The following is a 20,485-nucleotide window of genomic DNA, read 5'->3' as shown; positions in this document are numbered from 1 at the left end:
TCGGCGCAAACCAGCTGCGCAAAGAATCAGACAGAGTTACTAGGACCGAATGAATTGGCCGATAACAGTGGACAACAAATTGCTTATCTTTCGCACGTGTGAGTATGAATCTCGTAAGGAGTGTTAGGCTAAGTAGTCTTCCCTTACAAATTTTCAAAAAACATATATAATGGTATCACCGCGACAAGTTATGCGAAGTTTTCAGCCCTTCTCTCCTCTGTCACCAGCGTACTACCAGGTGGTCCAGGCTACGCTAACGTTCATTAACGTCCTAGACTTTCTGCGTAGGGTTTGGGCTATCCATTGTGACACAGGTCAGTTTTTGAATATTTGACTCAAACCTGTTATCGTACTTACCTGGAAAATGGAACATACAGTCTGAACTAGAAACAAGTCGCCCACAGTGCCCTTTGTGTTCGCGCTTGTTTCACGCCGATCACTCCTGCCAGTGTGACGTCAGTTTCTGTGGGGGTCCAAGGATCTTTATTTTCTTCTGGTGACCAACAACCCTCATCTTTCATTCCATGTCTCGGTCTGTATAAATCACTGCGCAGTTGATTGGACAGCGTAAACCGTTTGACAAGGCAAGTATTCGTGTTCGATATGTGACTGCAACAAGTCTTACTTTTCTGAGACAGGTCCTTGGTAATCATCGATAAGGGGTTTCCTCCATTGTTCATGAACTCTATGGCTCGCGAGATCTCTCCGCGTAGCACCGATCCAACAATTTTGCAGAATGGCAGTAATGCAGGGCGTCTTTCGCATCAGGTCATGGAACGAATGTCACTCTTAGATCATGTTCCCTGGTCTGATTCCTCCATGACGGATCTCCTCGACGAAAGTCCTTTTGACCACGATAAAAGCCTCGTCGATCCGACTATTGATCAGTCATCGATACACTTTCCTACCACTGATATTTATCAGTACGATTCCTCCAGCTCCACCTCTTCCACCTCTTCCGCACATTCTGACGAGTCGCATATCGTCATACCGCGCTCTCGACGAGTTCGTGGGCAAAATTCTACCACAACACCCGCGTCCCATCCCTCCTCTCCCACACCCTCGGCTGTCAAGCCCAGGAACCAACTGAGTCCGCGCACGCGTAGCCAAGTGGACAAAAAGAATGTTCAGCGCCCGCCGGAGCTCAGTGATGTATCTGATGCGGAAACGGCGCGCTTCATGCAGGCACCATCAGACATTGTGGGGAGTGTAAAGCCTAACCCATTTAAGGCACAATCTCGTCAATTTTCGTCGGAAATGCGGACCAGCTCTCTTCCCCACTTCAACCCGCACGTCAAGTCTCAGTCCGGCACTTTGAACCTATCTCCACAGACGCTATTCATTCGAAATAAGTCTGGCCAGCCCATCAAGCCGTCACTCAAGCATGTCAAGCTCCCCAGTTTGTCAATTCCAACGGGTAGCGGGGTTGTGCAGAGCGAACCCACGACGCCTACCCATTCGAAGGCGGTACATTTCGACGCCAAGCTCGAGCACGTAAAATTGTTTCTCGCGAAGCAAAAGCCCCTAGCGGTGTCGCGAGATCATGACCCAGCTACCGATACCAGCGGTACCGAGAGCGATTTCCCTTCGTTCGTCCGTGGTTTACCGGACGACTCCGAGAAACAGATCGAGCTCCATATTTGCAACATGCCGTCCGTCCCGCCAGTGGGTGCGGACGTGATCTTGCAAGGACTCACTTTGTCGCAAAACGACAAGACCGTCATCGGAAGAGTCCGAGTGCGCAACATCGCGTACGAAAAATGGGTAGCTGCTCGGTTCACCCTGGATTCGTGGCAGACGACGAGCGAGGTTACTGCCCACTATGCGAAATCTGTGGACGGTGGCATGTTTGACATCTTCACGTTCTCGATAAAATTGCATGACATGTGGTCGCGTATCGAGGGGAAATTCATGTTTATTGCCTTGCGGTATTCTACCGCAGGTAGGCAGATCTGGGACAACAACAGCGGTGCCGACTACATGCTTAAGTTCGTCCGGAAACCTGTGGCACGGAAGTCACCCGCTGCGACAAAGTTTCGCATGGAGGATCCGGGTTCCAAAGTCGAGTCGGCGAGGGTGGATATAGGTCCTTCTCAGGCGTCTCCTTCACTGCGCTCTTCCCCGACATTGACGCCAAAGGCGTCTTTGTCAGCGAGGTATGATCTAGGTTCTACGCTCAAGATACCTCGAAGTGGGACCTTCCCTCTCCTTTCTTCTCCAGGTGCGCGGACCCCCACGTACCCTGCAGAGCTCTCCAGCTTTTCGTCAAAGCATGCCCCTTCTCGCGTTGATAAGATACCACCACGCCATACTCGATCCATTACTATAGGGTCATCTAGGGACCTGGAGAAGCGAGAGCAGGTGCACATTGCGCAGTCAGATTCTCTAAACCTTGACTCCCCCTTTTCAACTCCCCAGTCACGCGCAGCACATGAGCGCAACCACCGTCGTGGCTATTTCCATCGACCAATGGGTGGCACACCGCGTAAAACCCCTCCAGGTCCTGCTTTTTTGAGTCCGTTGGAAGAGCAGTCCTCTACTCGCAGCAGCGATTCCATGAGAGGACAACCTTCCCTCTTTCGCAGATTTACTGCTCAAAATATGGGTCGGGTAGACAGCGCAAGCTCCACTGCGTCTGCAGCGTCCGACTCGAGCTCCCTAAATACTCCGCTTACGTCTCCGGGGCCCAGTACACCCACTGTTTCCGATGACAAGCCGTCTCTTAGCGATAGCTATAGCCAATTTCTTAACCAGTAAGTCGCACTTCTGAATCAATTGAAACCCGAGATTTACGCCTCCTTGCAGATTCTGCTTCTTCACAGGCTCTGGCTCACTGACGGACAATTCCTCTGGTCCAATCACCCGTTCACAATCTGCTTCTGATGTGGAATCGTTCTTCTCTCACTCACCTCCTTACAATCTTTCTTCTCCCTTGCGCTATCCCACCTTCAACGGACCCCGCTCCTGCAGCTTGGATAGCATCATTTCTTCTAACAGTGGCTCGACTACTCCACGCGGGACACCAATGCTTGCGTCCGAGTTGTGATCGCCCCGCGCCAGTGACCTGGTAATTGTAAATTCATTCCTCGCGGTCAGCTAGCATCACACTCACACATTTACAGAATTTATGCTCAACTCATAGACGAAAGGCACGGCTTTTCACGCTGCAGTTCATGACGTCCGCGATGACATTTCATGAATCGCACTTTGGCTATTTTTTTTTTGGCGGCGATATCACTTGTATTATGGCACTTTCTCGTTCCCTCGCATATGACTTTCTCGCATTGTACAGGCATCTACGTTGTTTATTTTTCAGCTATCTCATGCTATCGCCCACTATGAACACTCTAGAATGCATTTCTGACTTCGTGGTACTTTTGATATATTGATGGATGAAGTCACCGTTCCATGCTGGGTGAGCTCATGAGCTTGTACATATCGACAAAACGTAAGCACCGAGTGGTCGTTTCCGCTATGGTGGAGTGAGTTTTAGGTTCAATACTACAGGTCAACTTCGACTATGATCATCTCCATCCGAGTGGCAACTGGAATCTTTACGAGGAGCACATCAGCTCGTCCTGGAACCACCAGCTGGTATCCGAGCTTGAGATTGCTTCGTAAGGACTTCTTCTATGACTGGGAATGAAGTAATCGATTTCATCTCTGTCGGGTAATTGAATGTCTGCATTCTGAGTATGACCTCAGGAATGTGTTCTCGATGTTCAGTTCAACTTGTCATTAATTTCAACGAGTGACGGTCGTATTTGGTAACTTGCTCACAAGTCTCTTCCCATTTTTCCCTCTCTTCTGGCTCCCTGAACTCGATCCTGGTGTGTTCTTTTTGTGCCCCCCTCTCAATCTCTGTTGCCCGTCAGCATTCAGATCAAGCTCCTGATCATCCCCCAACATTGAAATACCGCATTATTTCGATCAAAATTCCTAATAACTCGATGTTGCATGACTCATCCAAGTTGTAACACCGTGACCCAAGTCGAATATCAGCACCCCATGATGCCATTACCAACCACATCAGCACCAGTTCCGGTATTTGTGGAAGGCATAGGTAACCCCAACAACTGTGCAAACGTAGAAAATACTGGGCGCAAACAAGAGTTGCGGTCATTTTTGGTACGCTTAGCCGCCGGAAAAGCAGTGACTCTGTGTGTAAGATGGCGCTCGACGGAGACGATTTGGAAGAAAATGACCAGGATCGCCTCCACCCACCACAGCATTGATACGGTATATTTCAGCTATGCCGCAGCGCAGAACCGCGTTTGCCAGTACACCCAATTCTTGAAGCGCGAGGAAGATCTATGGGCACAGAAAGTTGAGAAGGCAATGTATGTAATGCCGGAATACACGCTTAGTTGGTCGCACATGCAGACGTGAATCTTTCTGGCAGATGCAATCCACTTCCTCGTTTCTTGGTCGTATTTTTATTTTACCAACCCCTCGCCACTGCCAACTTTTTTTTATTCAGCTTACTGTACATGTAGCCGTTGTCACTACGCACCACATTTGACAAGGAATATATCCCTTGATTGTCATACATACAGTTGACCTCTATGGTACTGGCACCAGACCATTATCCATACGACAATGGATGATGATGGACGTTGCGAGCGGAACTCTCCAAAGATTACCTAATGGTGAATATTTGAATCACTTCTCCAGACCCGGCTTCCGGGGCGCTACTGTGTCATTAACTTATGGGTGCCCAAGGTGCACTTTTCAGGGACATGGAATGCATGATTTTGAGGGCTTTGGAGGTGCTATCGGTGGACATGCAGTATAGGGAGCATCCGGAGCCTACCATGTGTACATTCGCGTGTTATCAAAATGTGTAGGTGACGACTCAAGCGTAACCTAGAGGTCAGAACAACGACATGCTTTAATGCCCCGCTGCCTCACAAGGCTAAAGCCACCAAGGATGCTATTGGTTAATTCCCATCGCTCCATGTCTGACTTCTTCTGGGGCAACGAATTCATTGGGGCCGTATCCCAACAATCAAGATTGACCTGCGTCAGGCAGGGGAAGAGGCCACTGAGGATGAGAGCTACGTTTACTGGCGATTCGATGGATGAATTCCCGAGGGCGAGGGATTTGAGTTGTTCATTGCAGCGTTCACCACCGGGGCATTTGAGATCTATGCCTTCCAGCTTAGTGGTATCGATGACAAGAGCAAGTGAAGTCAGAGCGGGGCAGAGCCGAAGTAAACTGATTAACCCATGGAATGTAGGGACCGTGGTGTCATTTATGGCGACATGGCAGCTAATTTTGAGCACTCGGAGTTTAGGCCAGGTTCCCACCAGTTGACAAAGCTCCTCGTCAGACATGGACATGTCACAGCACTTCTCGATATCCAACCGGGTTAAGTTGGAGTATGCGTGCAGTGGCGTGAAGATACCCGGTTCTGTGCGTACCTGCTTGAACACCTTCGTCGAATTAACAAAGAGAACGAAGGATTCAAGTTTGTCGTTCTCGCATCTCTCTCGGAGGATGGTGAAGAGCTGGGATAGCATCATAACGGTGGATCCATTTGCGGAGGCCTTGTGGGAGAGGCAGATGCTGATTCCTTTGCTTCTGACGACCTGAAGTGAACTCAAGAAGTTCGAGACGCACTCGAATGTACGTGCAAAAAAACCCAACAAATGCAAATCATCAAAGCCAGGGAATTGCAAGTGAGGCCGGGCATCCCAAGTTGATGATGCTCTTAAGTCCAACCACAGTGATTGCAGAGCTCGCAGCTGCATAACGTGCTCGATGCCTCGGTTTCCTAGGTCCCATACCCGCAAGGTACGGAGATGGTGGAGCTGGGATATGGGTAGTGTGATGAAGGGCGAACTTTTACGGAACAAGTGGTCGGTTGGATGTGGAACTTTAACGACTATGTCCTGGAGGCGAGGACACAAGGTGCCAAGAGACGAGAGAACCGAGAGAAAAGCGGAAGAAGCTGACAAAATCTGCAGGTCCAAGACCAATAAGGTGGGTACAAAAGCCATCCGTAAGAACTCTGCAGCGCATTGGGTTCCATCGGCACGCCATGTTATTTCGTGAAGGTTCGGAAACAAAGATGCAGACGCCAGAGGACAAGACAGCATTAGCAAGCTGAGGTGCTCAATACCCTTCAGATGGCCGGATTGTGTGATCGAGTGTACGCGGGACGTGTATTTGGAAAGAGTATCCCACATCTTGCCCTCAAGAGGTTTCTGCAATACCTGCGCAAGCGAACTCAGCCCAGTCACCAGTCATATAAAATCGGGACACCTACCACACATCCGTGATCAATGCCAAACAAGTCACTTGGTAAACATTTGACGAGGGGCTCCACGGACTGCAAATACCTCCAAAGGACATTAAGTGCTGGGCTCTCGAACGCGCGGCATGTGGATGCAAATGCAGGAAGCGAACCGTGTTGGGTGTATGAACTAACTGTGTGTATGACTTCGAGGTTTTGGAAGGCGGGGTGCATGGCAAATATTGGGAATGACAAACAGAGAGAGCAAATATAGAGTAGCTCGAGCCTTTGTATGATCGTGTTGTCTAAGAAAAGAAAGAGTAAATGGTTATCAGTTAATGGTCTTACGAGCGGCGTGAACTGATGTTTAGAGAGCAAGAGAGAAGCCAAGAGCTAGTGGGAAGCGAGTGAAGTTTAAACGAATCGGTGACTAAGACTAAGTACGTCTAAAATTCGTTGTATTCTGGCCTTGCCAGATCAGCGCTGGGAGACAGAGGGTCTCTGGGCCTGTCTGGGCAAGAAGCATGGATCCCAAAAAAGCCGAAGAGAAGATGTCGAACTGGAGGATATCGGGATCAATTGAAAAAGGCAGACCTTCGGAGTGTCTCGATCCGAAACGTGCGCAGACCACGGGTTCAAAGGAAACGCGAAACCAAGACCAAAACACACTAGAGGAGCAAGGTGGGAGGTGCGTAACTGGACAAAATCTGGTGAGCGACGTGTAAAAGGAGATGGGCGCAGAGAAGAAAGAGTGAGGCGTCGTTCTGCAAATTCGTGTCCTTTTGAAAGGGCGAACTTTGATGTGTGCTTCACTTGGAGGGAAGCTTCACGTGACCGCCTACAAAGGGCGTCAACGACTAAGTAGATCAGTAGTACACATCAGAAATTAACTGAACATAAGCCAGCTTATATCTTTGAGCGCTCAGTCGGTGTCAATATTTGAGGGAGACATCGTAAAACACAGTGCGATAGTATAGATGATTCTGTCGTATCTGTAAGATCAGTACCGCCCTCTACGAGGACCGGAGGGATTATGCCCCCTTCCACGTCCTACCCACCCACCCCTGCGGTTTCCCCACTCCTCACCTCTCGAGTCAGCCGTCCACATCTCTTCCTGACCTGGAAGCGGACCACTCTGTTTTGGAGCGACAGGTGACGGGCCCCCAAACTGATCCGCCGCACCGAACCCAGGAATGAAGTCATCCGAGCCCATCGGATCGTCACCCGATGCACGTTGGGAAAAACTATTATCCCCCAAGCCAACCGCCGTGTCCTCATCCTTGCCCCACCACTTATTCGTGCCGCCATAGCTGAACCCAGGAACCATCGCGTCGTCCTCGTCGTCCTGCCCGCTCATGTCCGTTATTTCTGGGGGCTTCTCGCCACCACCGGAGAACACGGATGTTGCGTCGCCAGGGCGTTCGCGCGACCAGAAACGCGTGGTGTGGTCGTTCGATGCGGTTGCAAGGAGATGGCCCATGGGGTGGAACGCCATCGACCAGATGTTTGAATCGTGCGCTTGCGAAAGCGTGGCGCGGGGTTGTGTGACGGGTTGCAAGGTTGTAGGCTCTGGACCGCCGAGGTCCCAGTGGAGCACAGCGCCCTCTGAGCCGCCAGACACAAGGATCGGGTGGACGGGGTGCCATGTCACGGCTACGCATGGTCAGTGTGTGGTCAAGTGAAAGCAGACATGACTTACAGCAGACTTCCTTCTTGTGGCCTCTGAGAATGCGGAACTCTTTCATAGCGCGGATATCAAAGACGCGGATGGTCTGATCACGGGAGGCGCTCGCTACAAGGTTGCCGTTGGGAGACCAGGCCAAGCCTTGGATCGTATTTTTGTGCTGATGCCTAATGAACCCCGTTAGTAATAGCAAAAATTTGCTTTGGTGTACTTACAGTGTTGAAAGAACCGCTCCGGTTCGCGGGTCCCAGAATTTTATTTGGTTATCCTTGCTTCCGGATACTAGAAGACCCTTGCTAGGATGCCATTCTACGCACTTAACATCCCACCCATGTCCTAGCCATAAAGTTAACGGACCGAAAAGTGAAACGACACCAAAATTGTATACCTGTAAGAACGCGTTCTTCCCGACTCTCTTCGAATGACCATATTCGAATAGTCGAATCATCACTCGCCGTTGCAAAGCGGCGGTCATCTGGGCTAAAACTCAAACCTCGAATGGCTTCGCGGTGACCAGACCACGCAGTTAAATTATTCATATTGGGCTGGAAGTACTTGATGATTCCATTCTGGTCAGCAGAAGCTAGGAATGAGCCAGAGTGCGTAAATTGGAAGGCTCGGACGGCGGAATCGTGGGCCTGAAGAATGGTCTCGAAATTAAATGTGAGACCGTTCCAGAGGGTAAATTCTCCGCTTGTTGACCCTGTCAGTACCCGTCTTCCTTCAGGAGTCCACTAAATTAGTGTTTTGAGAGTGTTGAAAGAAGTGTTAACGGTAGTACGGACTGTAACGACATTGACTGGACAGCGAATCTTGTTGGTCGATGTGTGAATGAATTTGGTGCACAACGACGTCGAAGAGTTTCCAGGGTAAGCAATTGGTGGGAGTAGCTATACACGATGAACAATTCGTCAGCTGCTACGCGCCATGAAAAGAGGAAAGTCGTACATCAACAATGAAGGGGGGAGCAGGTCTCATGGAGGGGACATATGTCGAGTTAGGTCGGTGTTTGCGTAGCTAAACTCGGTCAGACAAATATTCGTGTATAGGCGGTAAAGCTACTACATACAAGATCCCATCTGCCCATACCAGCGTTGAAATCGACAGTCCGCCGAGGCCTTGTCTTCTTTACGGTTTTCCCGTCTTGCAACTGTCTAGCAGCTGCCATTTCTTGCTCGAGAACTCTAGCATCGTCCATAGGAGGTGGCTGAGGATCAGATAGATATCGTTTAGGTGTCCATTCTAGGCGGGGATGCGAAAGTGGACGCGGAATTGAACTCGAAGGTAATAGCACTGGTATTGGTGTATCCATGTCCGGCGTTGGTAGTTCAAAGTCCTGGTCCAAATTTTCACGTTTTGAACAAATGACCTAGATAGTAAACTGGTCAGTAGCTGAAGTTATGTATCATATTCAATGACCAAGTATACCTTGATGCGCGCTTGTTTACATCTATTTGTTATGCGTGGCGGCGGTTCTGTTATTGAGTCCGCCCCTGCCAGCTGAAGTGAAGTGCGCACTGACCATAAGCACTGCAAAGCAGAGTCAGAAATACCGAGAAAAAAAATCTTCCAGCAGGCTTAAGGAGAGGAGATGTGTTGCAGTATTTTCCCCCACTCTCTTTCTTCCCAACCACCATCATCTCGGTGATCTTTGAGCTCAAATCCCAAATTCTAATCCACAAACACCACAAACTATCAAATGGCTCGTACTAAGGTGTGTAGACACTATCTCACTCTATCATATATAAATTTGTGAGGGGGGAGGAGGCATGCTCATCGTCCCGAGTGAGGGGCTATATGAGAAGGTTGTTGCCAGGTGCTGGGTGCTGTGGCGCAAGAACCTGTGTTTGGTGATTTTCTTCGCAAAGAAGGCACCACGGAGGTTTGAAACCACGCATTCCGTTCCATCCACATCTTCCAACCTCCGGAGGACCCTCTCATACCCCGATGGAACTTCCAATGTTGTAACATATGTTTCTGACGACTTTCCTTTTTTGGTAATTTCAGCAAACTGCGCGTAAGTCGACAGGAGGCAAGGCCCCTCGCAAACAACTCGCTACCAAACAGACTAGAAAGAGTGTGGCGGTTAGTATTTACTATCGAATGTTCTGGGGGCCCTCATTGACGTCCGCTTGCTCGTCGTTGCAGGCCGCCGCCACTGGAGGTGTGAAGAAGCCTCATCGCTTCAGACCTGGTACGGTCGCCCTCCGTGAAATTAGGAGGTATCAGAAGTCTACCGAGCTGCTCATCCGCAAGCTCCCCTTTCAGAGGCTCGTGCGCGAGATTGCCCAGGACTTTAAGGTATGTTTACATTGCACTTGCGTGGGGACAGTCACTGACTATGCTAATCACCTGCAGACTGACCTTCGCTTCCAGTCGTCCGCTGTTCTTGCCTTGCAGGAGGCTAGTGAGGGTAAGTAGATGCACCTTTGGACTATCGCTCGAGCTCATATATGTTCGCTTGCGCAGCTTATCTGGTATCTCTTTTCGAAGATACCAATCTGGCTGCCATTCACGCCAAGAGGGTTACTATGTAAGCTTCCTCCTCCAATCTATTGGTAATTAATTTCTCACACGTTGGTCTAGTCAACCCAAGGATCTCGCTCTCGCTCGTCGTCTCAGGGGCGAACGTTCCTAATCTAACGATCTAACTAGCTAAATGATAACATCGTTTCATACAACGTTTCATAGAATTCATTTGAAGTGCCTGTATTTACTCTTACTTCGTTTACACCTGTTGTAGGATTTACTTGTACTGTATCCCTTCTTCCTTTCGAACGTATGTCAGGACTTGAAATCTATAAAGTAACTCTTACTCTTACTTACTACCAGCGCAGAGAATCATTACTCTAAATTTGCTTATCTCAAAGCCAACTACCGAAGGTCAGCAGTTGACTGAGAAACAGAAGTAAAGAGAAGTAAAATTGTGTTTCTACATGACATTTGTGTGACAACCCTAAGATATTGCAGGTATCTACATGAGCAAAGTGAGCTCTACGCGAAGCCGTTAGCTACTGGACAGCAAAAATAGAACAACAATAGATGAAGAATAAATGGGTGAAAAAGGCCACGGCTACAATATTGACAAGATGAAGGGGGAAAACCGACAAAGCAACAAAAAGAAATCCGCGTAACGTGCCGTGTTCATACAAGAAAATCATTCATATTCCGACTCATCCTCACGAGTACTAGTCTCCGTGTCAAGCCCTTCATTAGAACTACCCCCAGAACCCGCAGACCTCGGACGAGAACCCACAGACCTCGGACGAGAGCCCACAGACCTCGGGCGAGAACGAGAACGGTCAGCATGCCGCGCCATCCGCTGCTGCTCGTTGGCTTCCTCCGGAGTAAGAGGGTAACTCGGGATGCACTTGAGCTCGAAAGTGCAAGGCAGGACGTCTCCACAGGCCTCCTTGACATAATCATCATTGCGAACAACACCACCCCACCTCGAATTGCTGCCAAGCCAATCAAGCCGCCTCAGCTGCTCACCCAGGTGGCCACCAGGGACGTTACTGTCCGTTGAGCGATTATATTGATACGCTGCCCAAATTTCCCGCCGCAGACGGTGTGAAACACCCTCATATTCCTTTTTCGCAACGTCTCCGTGCATATAGGCAGAAATGGCCTCGACCACTTCGCCACAAGTCACCCCAATGTTTTTGCGCCTCGCTTTCACAGCGATCATCCATGGGAATGAGCGTGAGATGATGCGGATGTATGACAGGCGCGGGAAAGTGGCGGGTGCTTCACGCCCTTTGATCCAAGAGCGTCTTGTCCCAGTCGTGCGATAACATGTGCTCGTCGGAAAAGTCATGTTCCAGCGGAGGTAGTCTTCGTGCGAATCTGTGGGTGGAGATAGAAGGGGATTGATGCGAATTGTTGCACAAACCGCTCTCACAAGGAAGGGCTCGAGAACGGGCCCGTCTAATAAAATAATGCCATATCAGAAAATATCCATCTCAAACTGAACAAGTGACGCATACAATGTGGCCCTTCGGCAAACGGGTCGATACGGTCCGCACTGCTTGTCCACCGGAAGTTCGCGCGGGCAGTGTCAGGCGGTTGAGGTGGCGCGGGAGGCGGTACGGTTGGGTGCACCCATGGTGTGTGACCAGCATACATATGCGGCGGCATAGGTGGTCCAGGTGGCATACCAGGCAGAGGCATGCCCCACCCCGCTGCCGCAGGAGTAGCATATGCTGCTTGTGGAGGATATGCTGCTGGCGTGGGATATCCCGCCGCCGGCGTAAATGCCCCTAATTGGGGACCCCAAGCGGGAGGACCCTGCGGTAGCGGTTGCGGGAATGCCCACCCGGTCCCAGGCGCAGCCCAAGGTGTGCCTGGAGGAGGCTGGGGTGGCACATAAGGCGAGGGGTTACCATTGGGATACCCAGTATAGTCAGCTGAGAATCCATGCCCAGACGGAGCTCCGTATACATTTGGAAGATTGGCAGGAGGGGGGAAGTAAGAGCCTTGAGGATCGACGACGCGCATTGCAGGAGTGGAATGCGCGCTGGGTATGGGAGGAATGAATGGCGTGGTATTATATGGCGTCGCGGGGTAATATGGGTACTGCCCAGGCATGCGGGGCTGTTGAGCCCACGCTGGCGGGTTGTGGTTTTGAGGTGCTGGAGGAATGACTGGTGGTGCGACACTTTCGGGAGAGGGAAGGGGGGGTATGAAGGGAGTATTTGCTGTCTCTGGAGAATCGTAAAGCATTTTTGGTGGGTATCCTAGGTATAAATGTTTGTCTGGTGTGTCACGCCGTCACTAGTTGGAACTACATAATTGCATCAATTCAGGATCAAAAACATAAGGGTATAGAATCCTCACAGGAAATGCAAGGAAACCTAGGTCACACTTATTAATACACAGGAAGCTCGGACGTGGCGTAAAAGGCAACTCGAAGTCGTTGAAGTGCGGATGAAGAGATTGTACCGATCCTCTATAGTCTGAGCGCCCAAGAAGGCCTGGGAAGGAAGCATCACATCAACCGTATCTCGAGACAATTACCTGGACCTCTTTACCTGCAGATAAAGTCAGGAGAGAACGTTTCCGAGTGTATATGAACTAAATGGTGAAATCGACAGTGCTTGGTCCGATTTCAGGTACTAAACACTTTTCGTGCACTGATTCGATCCTGCAGCCTGTGAAGTCCAACGTACAAACAGCCTGGCACAGCTGCTGCTATAAGGTTCAAGAAAAACGCAAGTAAACTAGCAAAATGACCAGAAAGAAAAAGAGGCAGTGGGAGATGAGAAAAGGATATAGATGGGCCGACGCTACTGGTGGAGTCACGCTACCTGTGCACAAGTCAATACTTCAGTAATCAGTGGCTGTGCCTATTGTCACATTGCAACTTTGTCAGGTTGGGCGTTTGATCGAATGCCGCATCATGGCATAATGCAGTTCGAGCGCCTTCAAGCACTGGCTCTCCCTGGAAGTTCACGAACGCAACGACTCTCCTGTGCTCATGATGTGGAAAAATTCCATCAGATCGCTTATTGTTAATATCATCCTTAGTTGCCGACCTTAGTCACTCGACGGCAAGTCAAGCCGCAACCTAGTCATCACCGTGCACCGCAAGGGTGTTAGGTATGTATTATATTGCAAGGCAATGACAGCTGATCAGTGACTGATCAGAAACGACATGGGGTTCCTAGGTTTTCATTTCCATCAATGAACCTAGGAATCACTACTTGAATTGGACAGAATCTCCAGGGAAACTGTAAACCCGCGAAGGGAACTGTACTAGCCTTAGACGGAGATATCATTGCCGAGCATAAGGTGCCTTTGTACGAGTGATTATTGTTCGTCAGATTCTTGAACACCCGACTCATGGCGTCCGTCGACAAACGTTGCAGGCGGGCCATATCGGGTCAATCCGGGCTCAAATGATCCTCTTTAGGCAACTTCAACGTCGACGTCATGAAAGAACAATTAAAAATAGGCATCACTTAAAATGAGATACTATGAACATATAAATGGTGCTTCGTCACAGAGAAGTGCGGAGTATGTGGCACGATGCACTCGCTATTTGATTGCACTAAGGAGCATCACTCAAAACTATGACGAGTCACTCGTCATAGTTTGTAAAGAAGTTTACTAGATCAATAACAACCGGTTCATATCTCAGATCGAACCATTGTCATACTCCGAGGGACCATTTTCTGTAGGAAAATATTCAAATTCCAAAGTCTTGTGGAATGTGGCGTGCTACGGAAACGTTGAAAGTGTGATGAGAAACAGTGAAACATGGTCAGGAGAGCACATTTTGCTAGCTACGAGGAAGGTCATTGACTCATCGAAAGAAAAATATGGCGAACGAAACTTGAACCACATACCAAGGCTCATGTATTTAGACCGTATAATAGCAATCAGCATCTATAGTCACTGTTGGACTCGGGAAGCATAAATTTACACGAGAACAAGTTTTCAACACTCAACACTCAGAGATGAGATCGTTTTTGTAAAGGGTTGCAAAATCGTCATGTCTGTGAGGCTGAGTATGACATGATCGAGCAAGGTCTGGAACGCACCGCACAATGATTCCGTCTTCACGTGGTTTACTACAGTAACGACGCACCCCTTCCTTCTAGGTCCTTCCTAGAAGAAGAGTGTCGTGTCGTCATGTCTCACGTACGTTGGACTCGATGCTGTGTCGTAGAGGAGGATCGAGGACCGGAGCATCATCGATCCTCTCCCCTCTTGATGCCGTTGGCAGCTCCATACCAGGAGCATCTTCTGCAGAATACTCAAATTCCAAAGTTCCGTGGAATGTGGCATGCTACGGAAACGTTGAAAATGTAATGAGGAAAAAAACTGATTCTGCCAACTATGAGAGAGAAGGTCATCGATCGAAAGACTCGACGTGCAGCGAACGAGCTTCACTTGACAAGTTTCATGGGTCAATACCTGTTGTGGGCTCCAGATCGAATCCGCCAGAAGGGTGATAAGCATCTATGGTCACTGTTAAACTCGGGACGCGTAAACCAGTAGAAGTTCTTAATACTCAAAGACGGAATGATCTTTGCGTGTAACGTATTGCAGAGTCATTCCATCTGTGAGACTGAGTATGACGAAATCGACAGATCTGAAACGCGCAGTATCGCACCGCACGATGATTCCATCCTGCACCGCGTAGGACCACGCAAGACTTCCTTCATGACTATTACAAGAAAGAGGAATATTTTGTGTCGTCACTTGTGGATCACTTGAGAGACTTACATAACTATTAATAAGTAACGCGCGCTCAATCTCCGCTTAAAATTTATAACCGCCTTTCCTGTATGCAGGGGTCCATATAAGCGAAGGTTTCGGTGAAGACAAGGAGCGCCCATATCGAATTCCACATCTTCGAATTCCCTCAAGTTCGTCCTCGACCGTCGACTCAGTTCAAAATGGCACCCTCAGATGAGCTCGATTACCTCAAGCACCTCGTAGCACAGCTCAATGAGAAAATTCACGCACTCGAGGAGAAAGCAAAGGCTGTCGTTCCACCGAGGAAGACGCCTGCTCAACAGCTTCGAACTATTCTTATGGGTCCTCCTGGTGCCGGTTCGTGTCGTTTTCGTGGAGAACGGTTTTCAGGGAAGGGATATGTTGACTGAATACAGGGAAGGGAACGCAGGCCCCGCGGATACGTGAGGAGTTTTGCGTCTGCCACCTCGCGACGGGCGACATGCTTCGCGAGCAAATATCCAAGAAAACTGAGTTGGGGAGGATGGCTAAGAAAGTTATGGATGCCGGAGAGCTCGTCACAGATGACATCATGGTTAACATGATCAAGGATCAGCTCGAGAATAACAAGACTTGCAAGAACGGGTGCGTTGGACACAATTTATTTTGTTCGCGTTGTTTCTCACCTTATGGGCTCAGATTTGTCTTGGATGGTTTCCCAAGGACCGTTCCCCAGGCCGAGAAACTCGACTCCATGCTTGACTCCCGCGGTGAAAAGCTTGACAATGTCGTCGAGTTGCTCATCGACGATCAGCTACTCATCTCTCGTATCACCGGTCGTCTCATTCACCCGGCTTCAGGACGGACGTATCACAAAGAATTCCAGTGCGTCCCAACCGATGCTATACATTAGATTTCCCTAACACATTTTGGTACTAGTCCACCTAAAAAGCCTATGACAGACGACGAAACCGGCGAGCCGCTCATCCAGCGCTCCGATGACAATGTAGAAACGTTGCGGAAGCGTCTCACAACTTTCCACAAGCAGACTGGTCCCGTTGCAGATTACTACAAAGCCAAGGGCCTGTGGCATGGCATTGACGCCGCTCAAAGTCCGGGCGTCGTTTGGGACAACCTACGCAAAGTGTTCCGGACCCCACCTGCAAAGTCGTAATATGTATATCGCACGCATACATACATAGACGCGTCCCGTTTAGGTTGCACAACTGGATTTTGTCAAAACGGCATGTACCTAAAGTACCAAGCTTACGAGATATACAGGGGAAACATTAACGGTTGGTTCGGTATATTTTGCTTGCTCTATAACCGAGCACAGTCAAGTATTTACTACTTAGACCTACTAACAGGATATGCACCCCGGCTCGAAAGTATACGACAAGGACGTGGCTTCACACCACCACGGTACAACTGGACATCAAAATTGGGACAGAGAAAGTGATCCTGCATGCACGCATCGACTCTTTGGTTGCGATCGATGACGATTGCAAGGCCGTTGTTCTTGATTCTGCCCGTGAACTTTATTGCATACCATTACCTTTCTCGAATTCACTGGAGTTGGATAGAGTTTAGTTCAAGGAATAGATGAGGGACTTCGTGCGAAGAAGAGGTTAAGATATGCGTGGATCGGTCCAGGAGAAACGTACTTGATAACTAATCACCCCAAGTTCATCTCATCAGGCGGGTTGGGGCGTTGAAGGTTGAATGCGATCGCGGATGGCAGGACACCACGTGTCAGTCTTTGCAGTAACTGCAACCCCGCAAAAAGTCAGATGTAACTCATCGGACCAGGAAGTATCGCAGAACCTTGTGAGTACTTGCACTTGGCAAAGCAAATTACTCATACTCAGATGGCTACGTCACTCGATTTGTCCTTGGTCTCCGACTCCCACTTTGGTGGGAGAGGGACGACTGAACCGCCGGAAATTTTTTTGACATTTATTCCTAATGCAAGGTGTGCTATTGATTATCAATATCATACTTGTTCGAGTAATAACAGAGTCTCCTTCCTATCGATGAACATCGCAGAGAGGCTAGACAGAGAAGACAAAGATAAATACAACCTCATGAATGAGGCGCGAACTAACGCTCATGTTCAGTTTCTTCATCCCCGGTCGGAGAGGTGACATCTTCGAAAACTGTTATCTGAATAGTACCTTGAGATTCTGTTATGGTCTGCCTAGGGAGACTATGAGATTGTGGAAGTAGAAATGTGAGTCGACATGATATCAGAACGAGGTGCTATACATTGCATAATCGGCAACATGGTATGGGTTTGGGCCGTACAGAACAGTGAGAGATGGCAAAAGCACAGGTACCGTGGTGGGTAAGGGTAAGAGTACACCTCGGGTACGGCCACCTGTACGTGTACGGGTCCAGAGTTGAGGCACTCGGACCCTACCCGGACCTGAGCCCAGGGTACGCCAAGGGATATGCTACCTATAGCTCCGATGAACAAGCTGACACGACGCGATTTGGTCATGCGCGTCGCGTCGCGTCAACGCACTGTGCAAATACAAATATTACTTGATCCCATTGAGGTGTCTGGGGACATCATGACTTGAATAAAGCTGATCACTTGTTGCAATAGTTCCCGACAGCAGATTCGAGCTGGCATTGACCTTGGTTCGCAAGGTGAGTCTGTTCCACGTCAAATTGCCAATAGACCCTGTGTCACAAGGTAGTGGTGGCAATCTGCTGGCATTGCAGATATCATCTGTTCGAAAGGGGGGTAGAATCTTCCTACATCGTCATAAAGAACATACTCAGCACATAAAAGCAAGCTGTCTTCCTACTGTCGTCTTCAGATTTGTTTGATCCCTCACAAACAATGCGTTTCCCCTTTGTCCTCGCCGTTCTTGCTGTTTTAACGACATCGATATCTGCAGCATCAATACCTGCCAGTGACCCTGCCAGTGACCATGGCAGTGTCACATGCCCTAAATATTGCCTCTTTAACAGCTGCTGCGTTGGGGAGAAATGCAAATTTATTGTGAGTAGGAGTAATTTACGTCCTGGATTTAACCACATGACTCACCGGCGTGGTAGGGCGTCTGGACGTGTTATACATGAGCGAGTGGTATGTTGCGACAGCGAACTATAGTGAGTCGTGTGTCTGCTTTCGCATTGGTGCAGTACGGCTGATGACACGACCCGTGAGTTACTATAGTTTGTTGCTGAGTTGATCAACGTGCTTGCTTCTGAACAAATTTTGCTGCTGCTACGGGCCATCAGTAAAACCTCGACTTACTTAATCAGACTTATTTGAACTTTTCGATGGTTTTTACTTCTTTTCAAAAATGAGTGACCTTTTTTTCAATTGTTTTTCTTAATTCACTGCCTGATCCAAACTTACGTGTTCCAATATGTTTTATAAACCTAAGAAACATGTTTCAAAACATCAAAACACAAATTTGTTACTGGTAAGTGGCACAGAGTGCTGATAATTTTTATTTTCAAATACTATCCTGAAGTGGTAATCTTTACAAGTTGTGAACTCCAACCATTGCAACAGTCGTGAATAATGATAATAAACTATTCTTAATACTGAAGCTGGGACCAGGCAGTGAATTAAGAAAAGCAATTGAAAAAAGGCCACTCATTTTTGAAAACATGTGAAAACCATCGAAAAGTCCAAAAAAGTCTGATTAAGTAAGTCGAGGTTTTACTGATGACGGTGGACCATGTGTATCAGGTTGGTTTTCCAAATGCGAAAATTATTTGTTGTATTACATTAGTGGGAATCAAAGTAGATTTCTAGACATGCTTGGTAAAAAGCCAGCTACAGTCTTCAACCGATCCCTGTAACACAAAATTTGAAAAATGCTCATTCTTCCCAGAACACAAACACTTAGCAAAAATCATTGACTACAATGTATTCTACAGCATCCAAAGTATATACATGCAAAGCAGAATTAAAATCAGTGAAGTAGCGGGTGAGTAAAACATGGATTGGTGAGGACATCTTTTTTTTTGGCATTCCCAAGTCCTTGAAACACCGCTGTCACACAGGTGTCACATCACACTTAGCATCAGCGACTCTTCACTCACTGTCATCCTTGCTGCTAAAATCACCCTCAACATCCAGCCAGTTGGCTTCATCATCATCAGCTTGAAGTGGGTCATCATCTTGCCTCTGATTTTTCGGCTTTGGTACTGGCTTTTTGAGCGGACCCAGCACTGGCTTTTTCCAGCATGTCTGACATTTCTCTTGCTTGGCAAGGTCTCACTCTGCCTCCCACTTGATTACTTCCTTCTTCCACTCAGTCTTCCTCATGGTGTTCCTCTCTTTCTGTGCCTTCTCTTCCTCTTCCCATTGAACTATCTTCTGGATCCTCTTCTCTCATGCCTGGCATTGCTGTTTCTTGGCAGCAACTTTTGCTTCCTGCTGTGCTTGGTGTTGCAACACCTCTTCAAAAATTTTGTTGCCTGTGAGTAGCCATGGCATCCCATTGCCATTAAGCCTAATATTATCTTTCTCCATTTTTTTTACCTGGGTTTCTAGGTGCTGCTGAACTCGATCACAGTACAATCCTTGCAAGACAACTGTTGCCTGCAGCCCAACAACTTGTTCCTTCAAGCATGCCACCTGTGCAGTCAAGTCATTGACCATCCTCTGGAGCTTCTGCTGTTTGTTGATGTGGGGAAAGCTTGTGAGGTGGCACTGACTAGCTGAGACTTTTTGATTGGTAAGATCATACTTGTGACAGGTTTTGGAGGCTGCAGAACTGATTTAATAGATGAAGATGAGACGAGGAATCTTGCAGAGATGTTTTCCAGGTTTGAGATAGCATCATGGATGGTGGAACTTCTTATTCCCATGCCACAGAGTGTTTTGTGGGTAGAATGTCCAAGTGAGTTGGCATGAAAGTGTCATATACCTGATCCGACCACTCCGATATTGATATCTGCTCTGCTTTCCGACCCCCTCCGCTCCATCCATCCTCCGCTCCGTCCAATCACAAATCCGCATTCCACTTCTACGCTTCTGCTCCACTGCTCAACTGGTCCCCTTCCATAACATCTCCATTCAACTGGACCTCTTTCCCCTTTTAGATATATACTTTCCCCTTCGGTACATAGACCCTTACTTCCAGATCACCGGTAATTCCTATTACCGCTCGATCACTGATCTGATGTGTACATATTGATATCTGCTCCGACTTATGTCTTCACCTGTGTAAGTACTTACAAATTATATCCCTGGTACATAGCTTTACAACATAGTTATCCTGGTCACTGCCTCATACATAGAAGTATATAACATATCATGTACTTAGATATCTTCCCCAGTCTTAATATTACTTGTCTTCTCGCAGTTACCTCTTGTGAGAATTCTCAGTAGGACCTTGCCTCCTCTGGA

General features: G+C 48.4%; 9 protein-coding genes across 9 annotated transcripts; 4 read left to right on the top strand and 5 right to left on the bottom strand.

Moving 5' to 3' along the window:
- Positions 1-1,257: 1,257 nt before the first annotated feature.
- On the top strand, positions 1,258-3,046 carry EDB91DRAFT_1055395 (carbohydrate-binding module family 21 protein; the record flags this gene model as incomplete). Its single annotated transcript, XM_041313913.1, has 2 exons — positions 1,258-2,753; positions 2,806-3,046. The coding sequence occupies 2 exons, from the start codon at positions 1,258-1,260 to the stop codon at positions 3,044-3,046; spliced, it is 1,737 nt and encodes a 578-aa protein (XP_041175787.1).
- A 15-nt stretch (positions 3,047-3,061) lies between these two features.
- On the top strand, positions 3,062-3,430 carry EDB91DRAFT_495045 (uncharacterized protein). Its single transcript, XM_041327462.1, has 2 exons — positions 3,062-3,067; positions 3,123-3,430. Exon 2 carries the CDS (start codon positions 3,174-3,176, stop codon positions 3,387-3,389), a length of 216 nt encoding a protein of 71 aa, XP_041175786.1. The 5' UTR covers positions 3,062-3,067; positions 3,123-3,173; the 3' UTR covers positions 3,390-3,430.
- Positions 3,431-4,643: 1,213 nt separating this feature from the next.
- Positions 4,644-6,574, bottom strand: EDB91DRAFT_495084 (uncharacterized protein). The gene is made up of 2 exons (XM_041327463.1): positions 6,273-6,574; positions 4,644-6,219 (listed from the first exon to the last, which is right to left on the bottom strand). Exons 1-2 carry the CDS (start codon positions 6,471-6,473, stop codon positions 4,867-4,869), a joined length of 1,554 nt encoding a protein of 517 aa, XP_041175785.1. The 5' UTR covers positions 6,474-6,574; the 3' UTR covers positions 4,644-4,866.
- Positions 6,575-7,239: 665 nt separating this feature from the next.
- On the bottom strand, positions 7,240-9,235 carry EDB91DRAFT_1055370 (WD40-repeat-containing domain protein; the record flags this gene model as incomplete). Its single annotated transcript, XM_041313910.1, has 7 exons — positions 7,240-7,892; positions 7,939-8,090; positions 8,139-8,259; positions 8,312-8,657; positions 8,697-8,813; positions 8,872-8,940; positions 8,993-9,235. The coding sequence occupies 7 exons, from the start codon at positions 9,233-9,235 to the stop codon at positions 7,240-7,242; spliced, it is 1,701 nt and encodes a 566-aa protein (XP_041175784.1).
- Positions 9,236-9,554: 319 nt separating this feature from the next.
- Positions 9,555-10,823, top strand: EDB91DRAFT_1141424 (histone H3). The gene is made up of 6 exons (XM_041319007.1): positions 9,555-9,637; positions 9,931-10,008; positions 10,072-10,224; positions 10,282-10,336; positions 10,393-10,456; positions 10,510-10,823. The coding sequence occupies exons 1-6, from the start codon at positions 9,623-9,625 to the stop codon at positions 10,559-10,561; spliced, it is 417 nt and encodes a 138-aa protein (XP_041175783.1). The 5' UTR covers positions 9,555-9,622; the 3' UTR covers positions 10,562-10,823.
- A 365-nt stretch (positions 10,824-11,188) lies between these two features.
- Positions 11,189-11,943, bottom strand: EDB91DRAFT_1012145 (uncharacterized protein; the record flags this gene model as incomplete). Its single annotated transcript, XM_041312435.1, has 2 exons — positions 11,189-11,850; positions 11,910-11,943. Coding segments are annotated over 2 exons (696 nt in total), but the record flags the coding sequence as incomplete, so codon positions are not given.
- A 3,383-nt stretch (positions 11,944-15,326) lies between these two features.
- EDB91DRAFT_1249844 (adenylate kinase-domain-containing protein) lies at positions 15,327-16,279 on the top strand (the record flags this gene model as incomplete). Its single annotated transcript, XM_041323151.1, has 4 exons — positions 15,327-15,483; positions 15,543-15,750; positions 15,805-15,990; positions 16,045-16,279. 4 exons carry the CDS (start codon positions 15,327-15,329, stop codon positions 16,277-16,279), a joined length of 786 nt encoding a protein of 261 aa, XP_041175781.1.
- A 927-nt stretch (positions 16,280-17,206) lies between these two features.
- On the bottom strand, positions 17,207-17,893 carry EDB91DRAFT_1141406 (uncharacterized protein). The gene has a single exon (XM_041319006.1). The coding sequence runs from the start codon at positions 17,603-17,605 to the stop codon at positions 17,312-17,314; it is 294 nt and encodes a 97-aa protein (XP_041175780.1). The 5' UTR covers positions 17,606-17,893; the 3' UTR covers positions 17,207-17,311.
- Positions 17,894-19,465: 1,572 nt separating this feature from the next.
- EDB91DRAFT_1055364 (uncharacterized protein) lies at positions 19,466-19,735 on the bottom strand (the record flags this gene model as incomplete). Its single annotated transcript, XM_041313909.1, has 1 exon — positions 19,466-19,735. The coding sequence occupies one exon, from the start codon at positions 19,733-19,735 to the stop codon at positions 19,466-19,468; it is 270 nt and encodes an 89-aa protein (XP_041175779.1).
- Positions 19,736-20,485: the final 750 nt, after the last annotated feature.

Source organism: Suillus paluster (assembly GCF_016628075.1).
Source record: "Suillus paluster strain FC165 chromosome Unknown EDB91scaffold_37, whole genome shotgun sequence".
NCBI lineage: Eukaryota > Fungi > Basidiomycota > Agaricomycetes > Boletales > Suillaceae > Suillus > Suillus paluster.
This window is presented reverse-complemented; position numbering and strand designations above follow the sequence as displayed.

What these genes read in the sequence shown, in the direction of transcription:
- EDB91DRAFT_1141424 (XM_041319007.1), top strand. An exon ending in AGACTAGAAAGAGTGTGGCG is followed by an intron (nt 10,009 to 10,071) that starts GTTAGTATTTAC and finishes TCGTCGTTGCAG; the next exon opens with GCCGCCGCCACTGGAGGTGT. An exon ending in CACGCCAAGAGGGTTACTAT is followed by an intron (nt 10,457 to 10,509) that starts GTAAGCTTCCTC and finishes ACGTTGGTCTAG; the next exon opens with TCAACCCAAGGATCTCGCTC.
- EDB91DRAFT_495084 (XM_041327463.1), bottom strand. Translation starts at nt 6,473, where the DNA reads ATGCACCCCGCCTTCCAAAACCTCGAAGTCATACACACAGTTAGTTCA. An exon ending in GCATTGATCACGGATGTGTG is followed by an intron (nt 6,220 to 6,272) that starts GTAGGTGTCCCG and finishes TCGCTTGCGCAG; the next exon opens with GTATTGCAGAAACCTCTTGA.
- EDB91DRAFT_1141406 (XM_041319006.1), bottom strand. Translation starts at nt 17,605, where the DNA reads ATGACCAAATCGCGTCGTGTCAGCTTGTTCATCGGAGCTATAGGTAGC.
- EDB91DRAFT_495045 (XM_041327462.1), top strand. Translation starts at nt 3,174, where the DNA reads ATGACGTCCGCGATGACATTTCATGAATCGCACTTTGGCTATTTTTTT.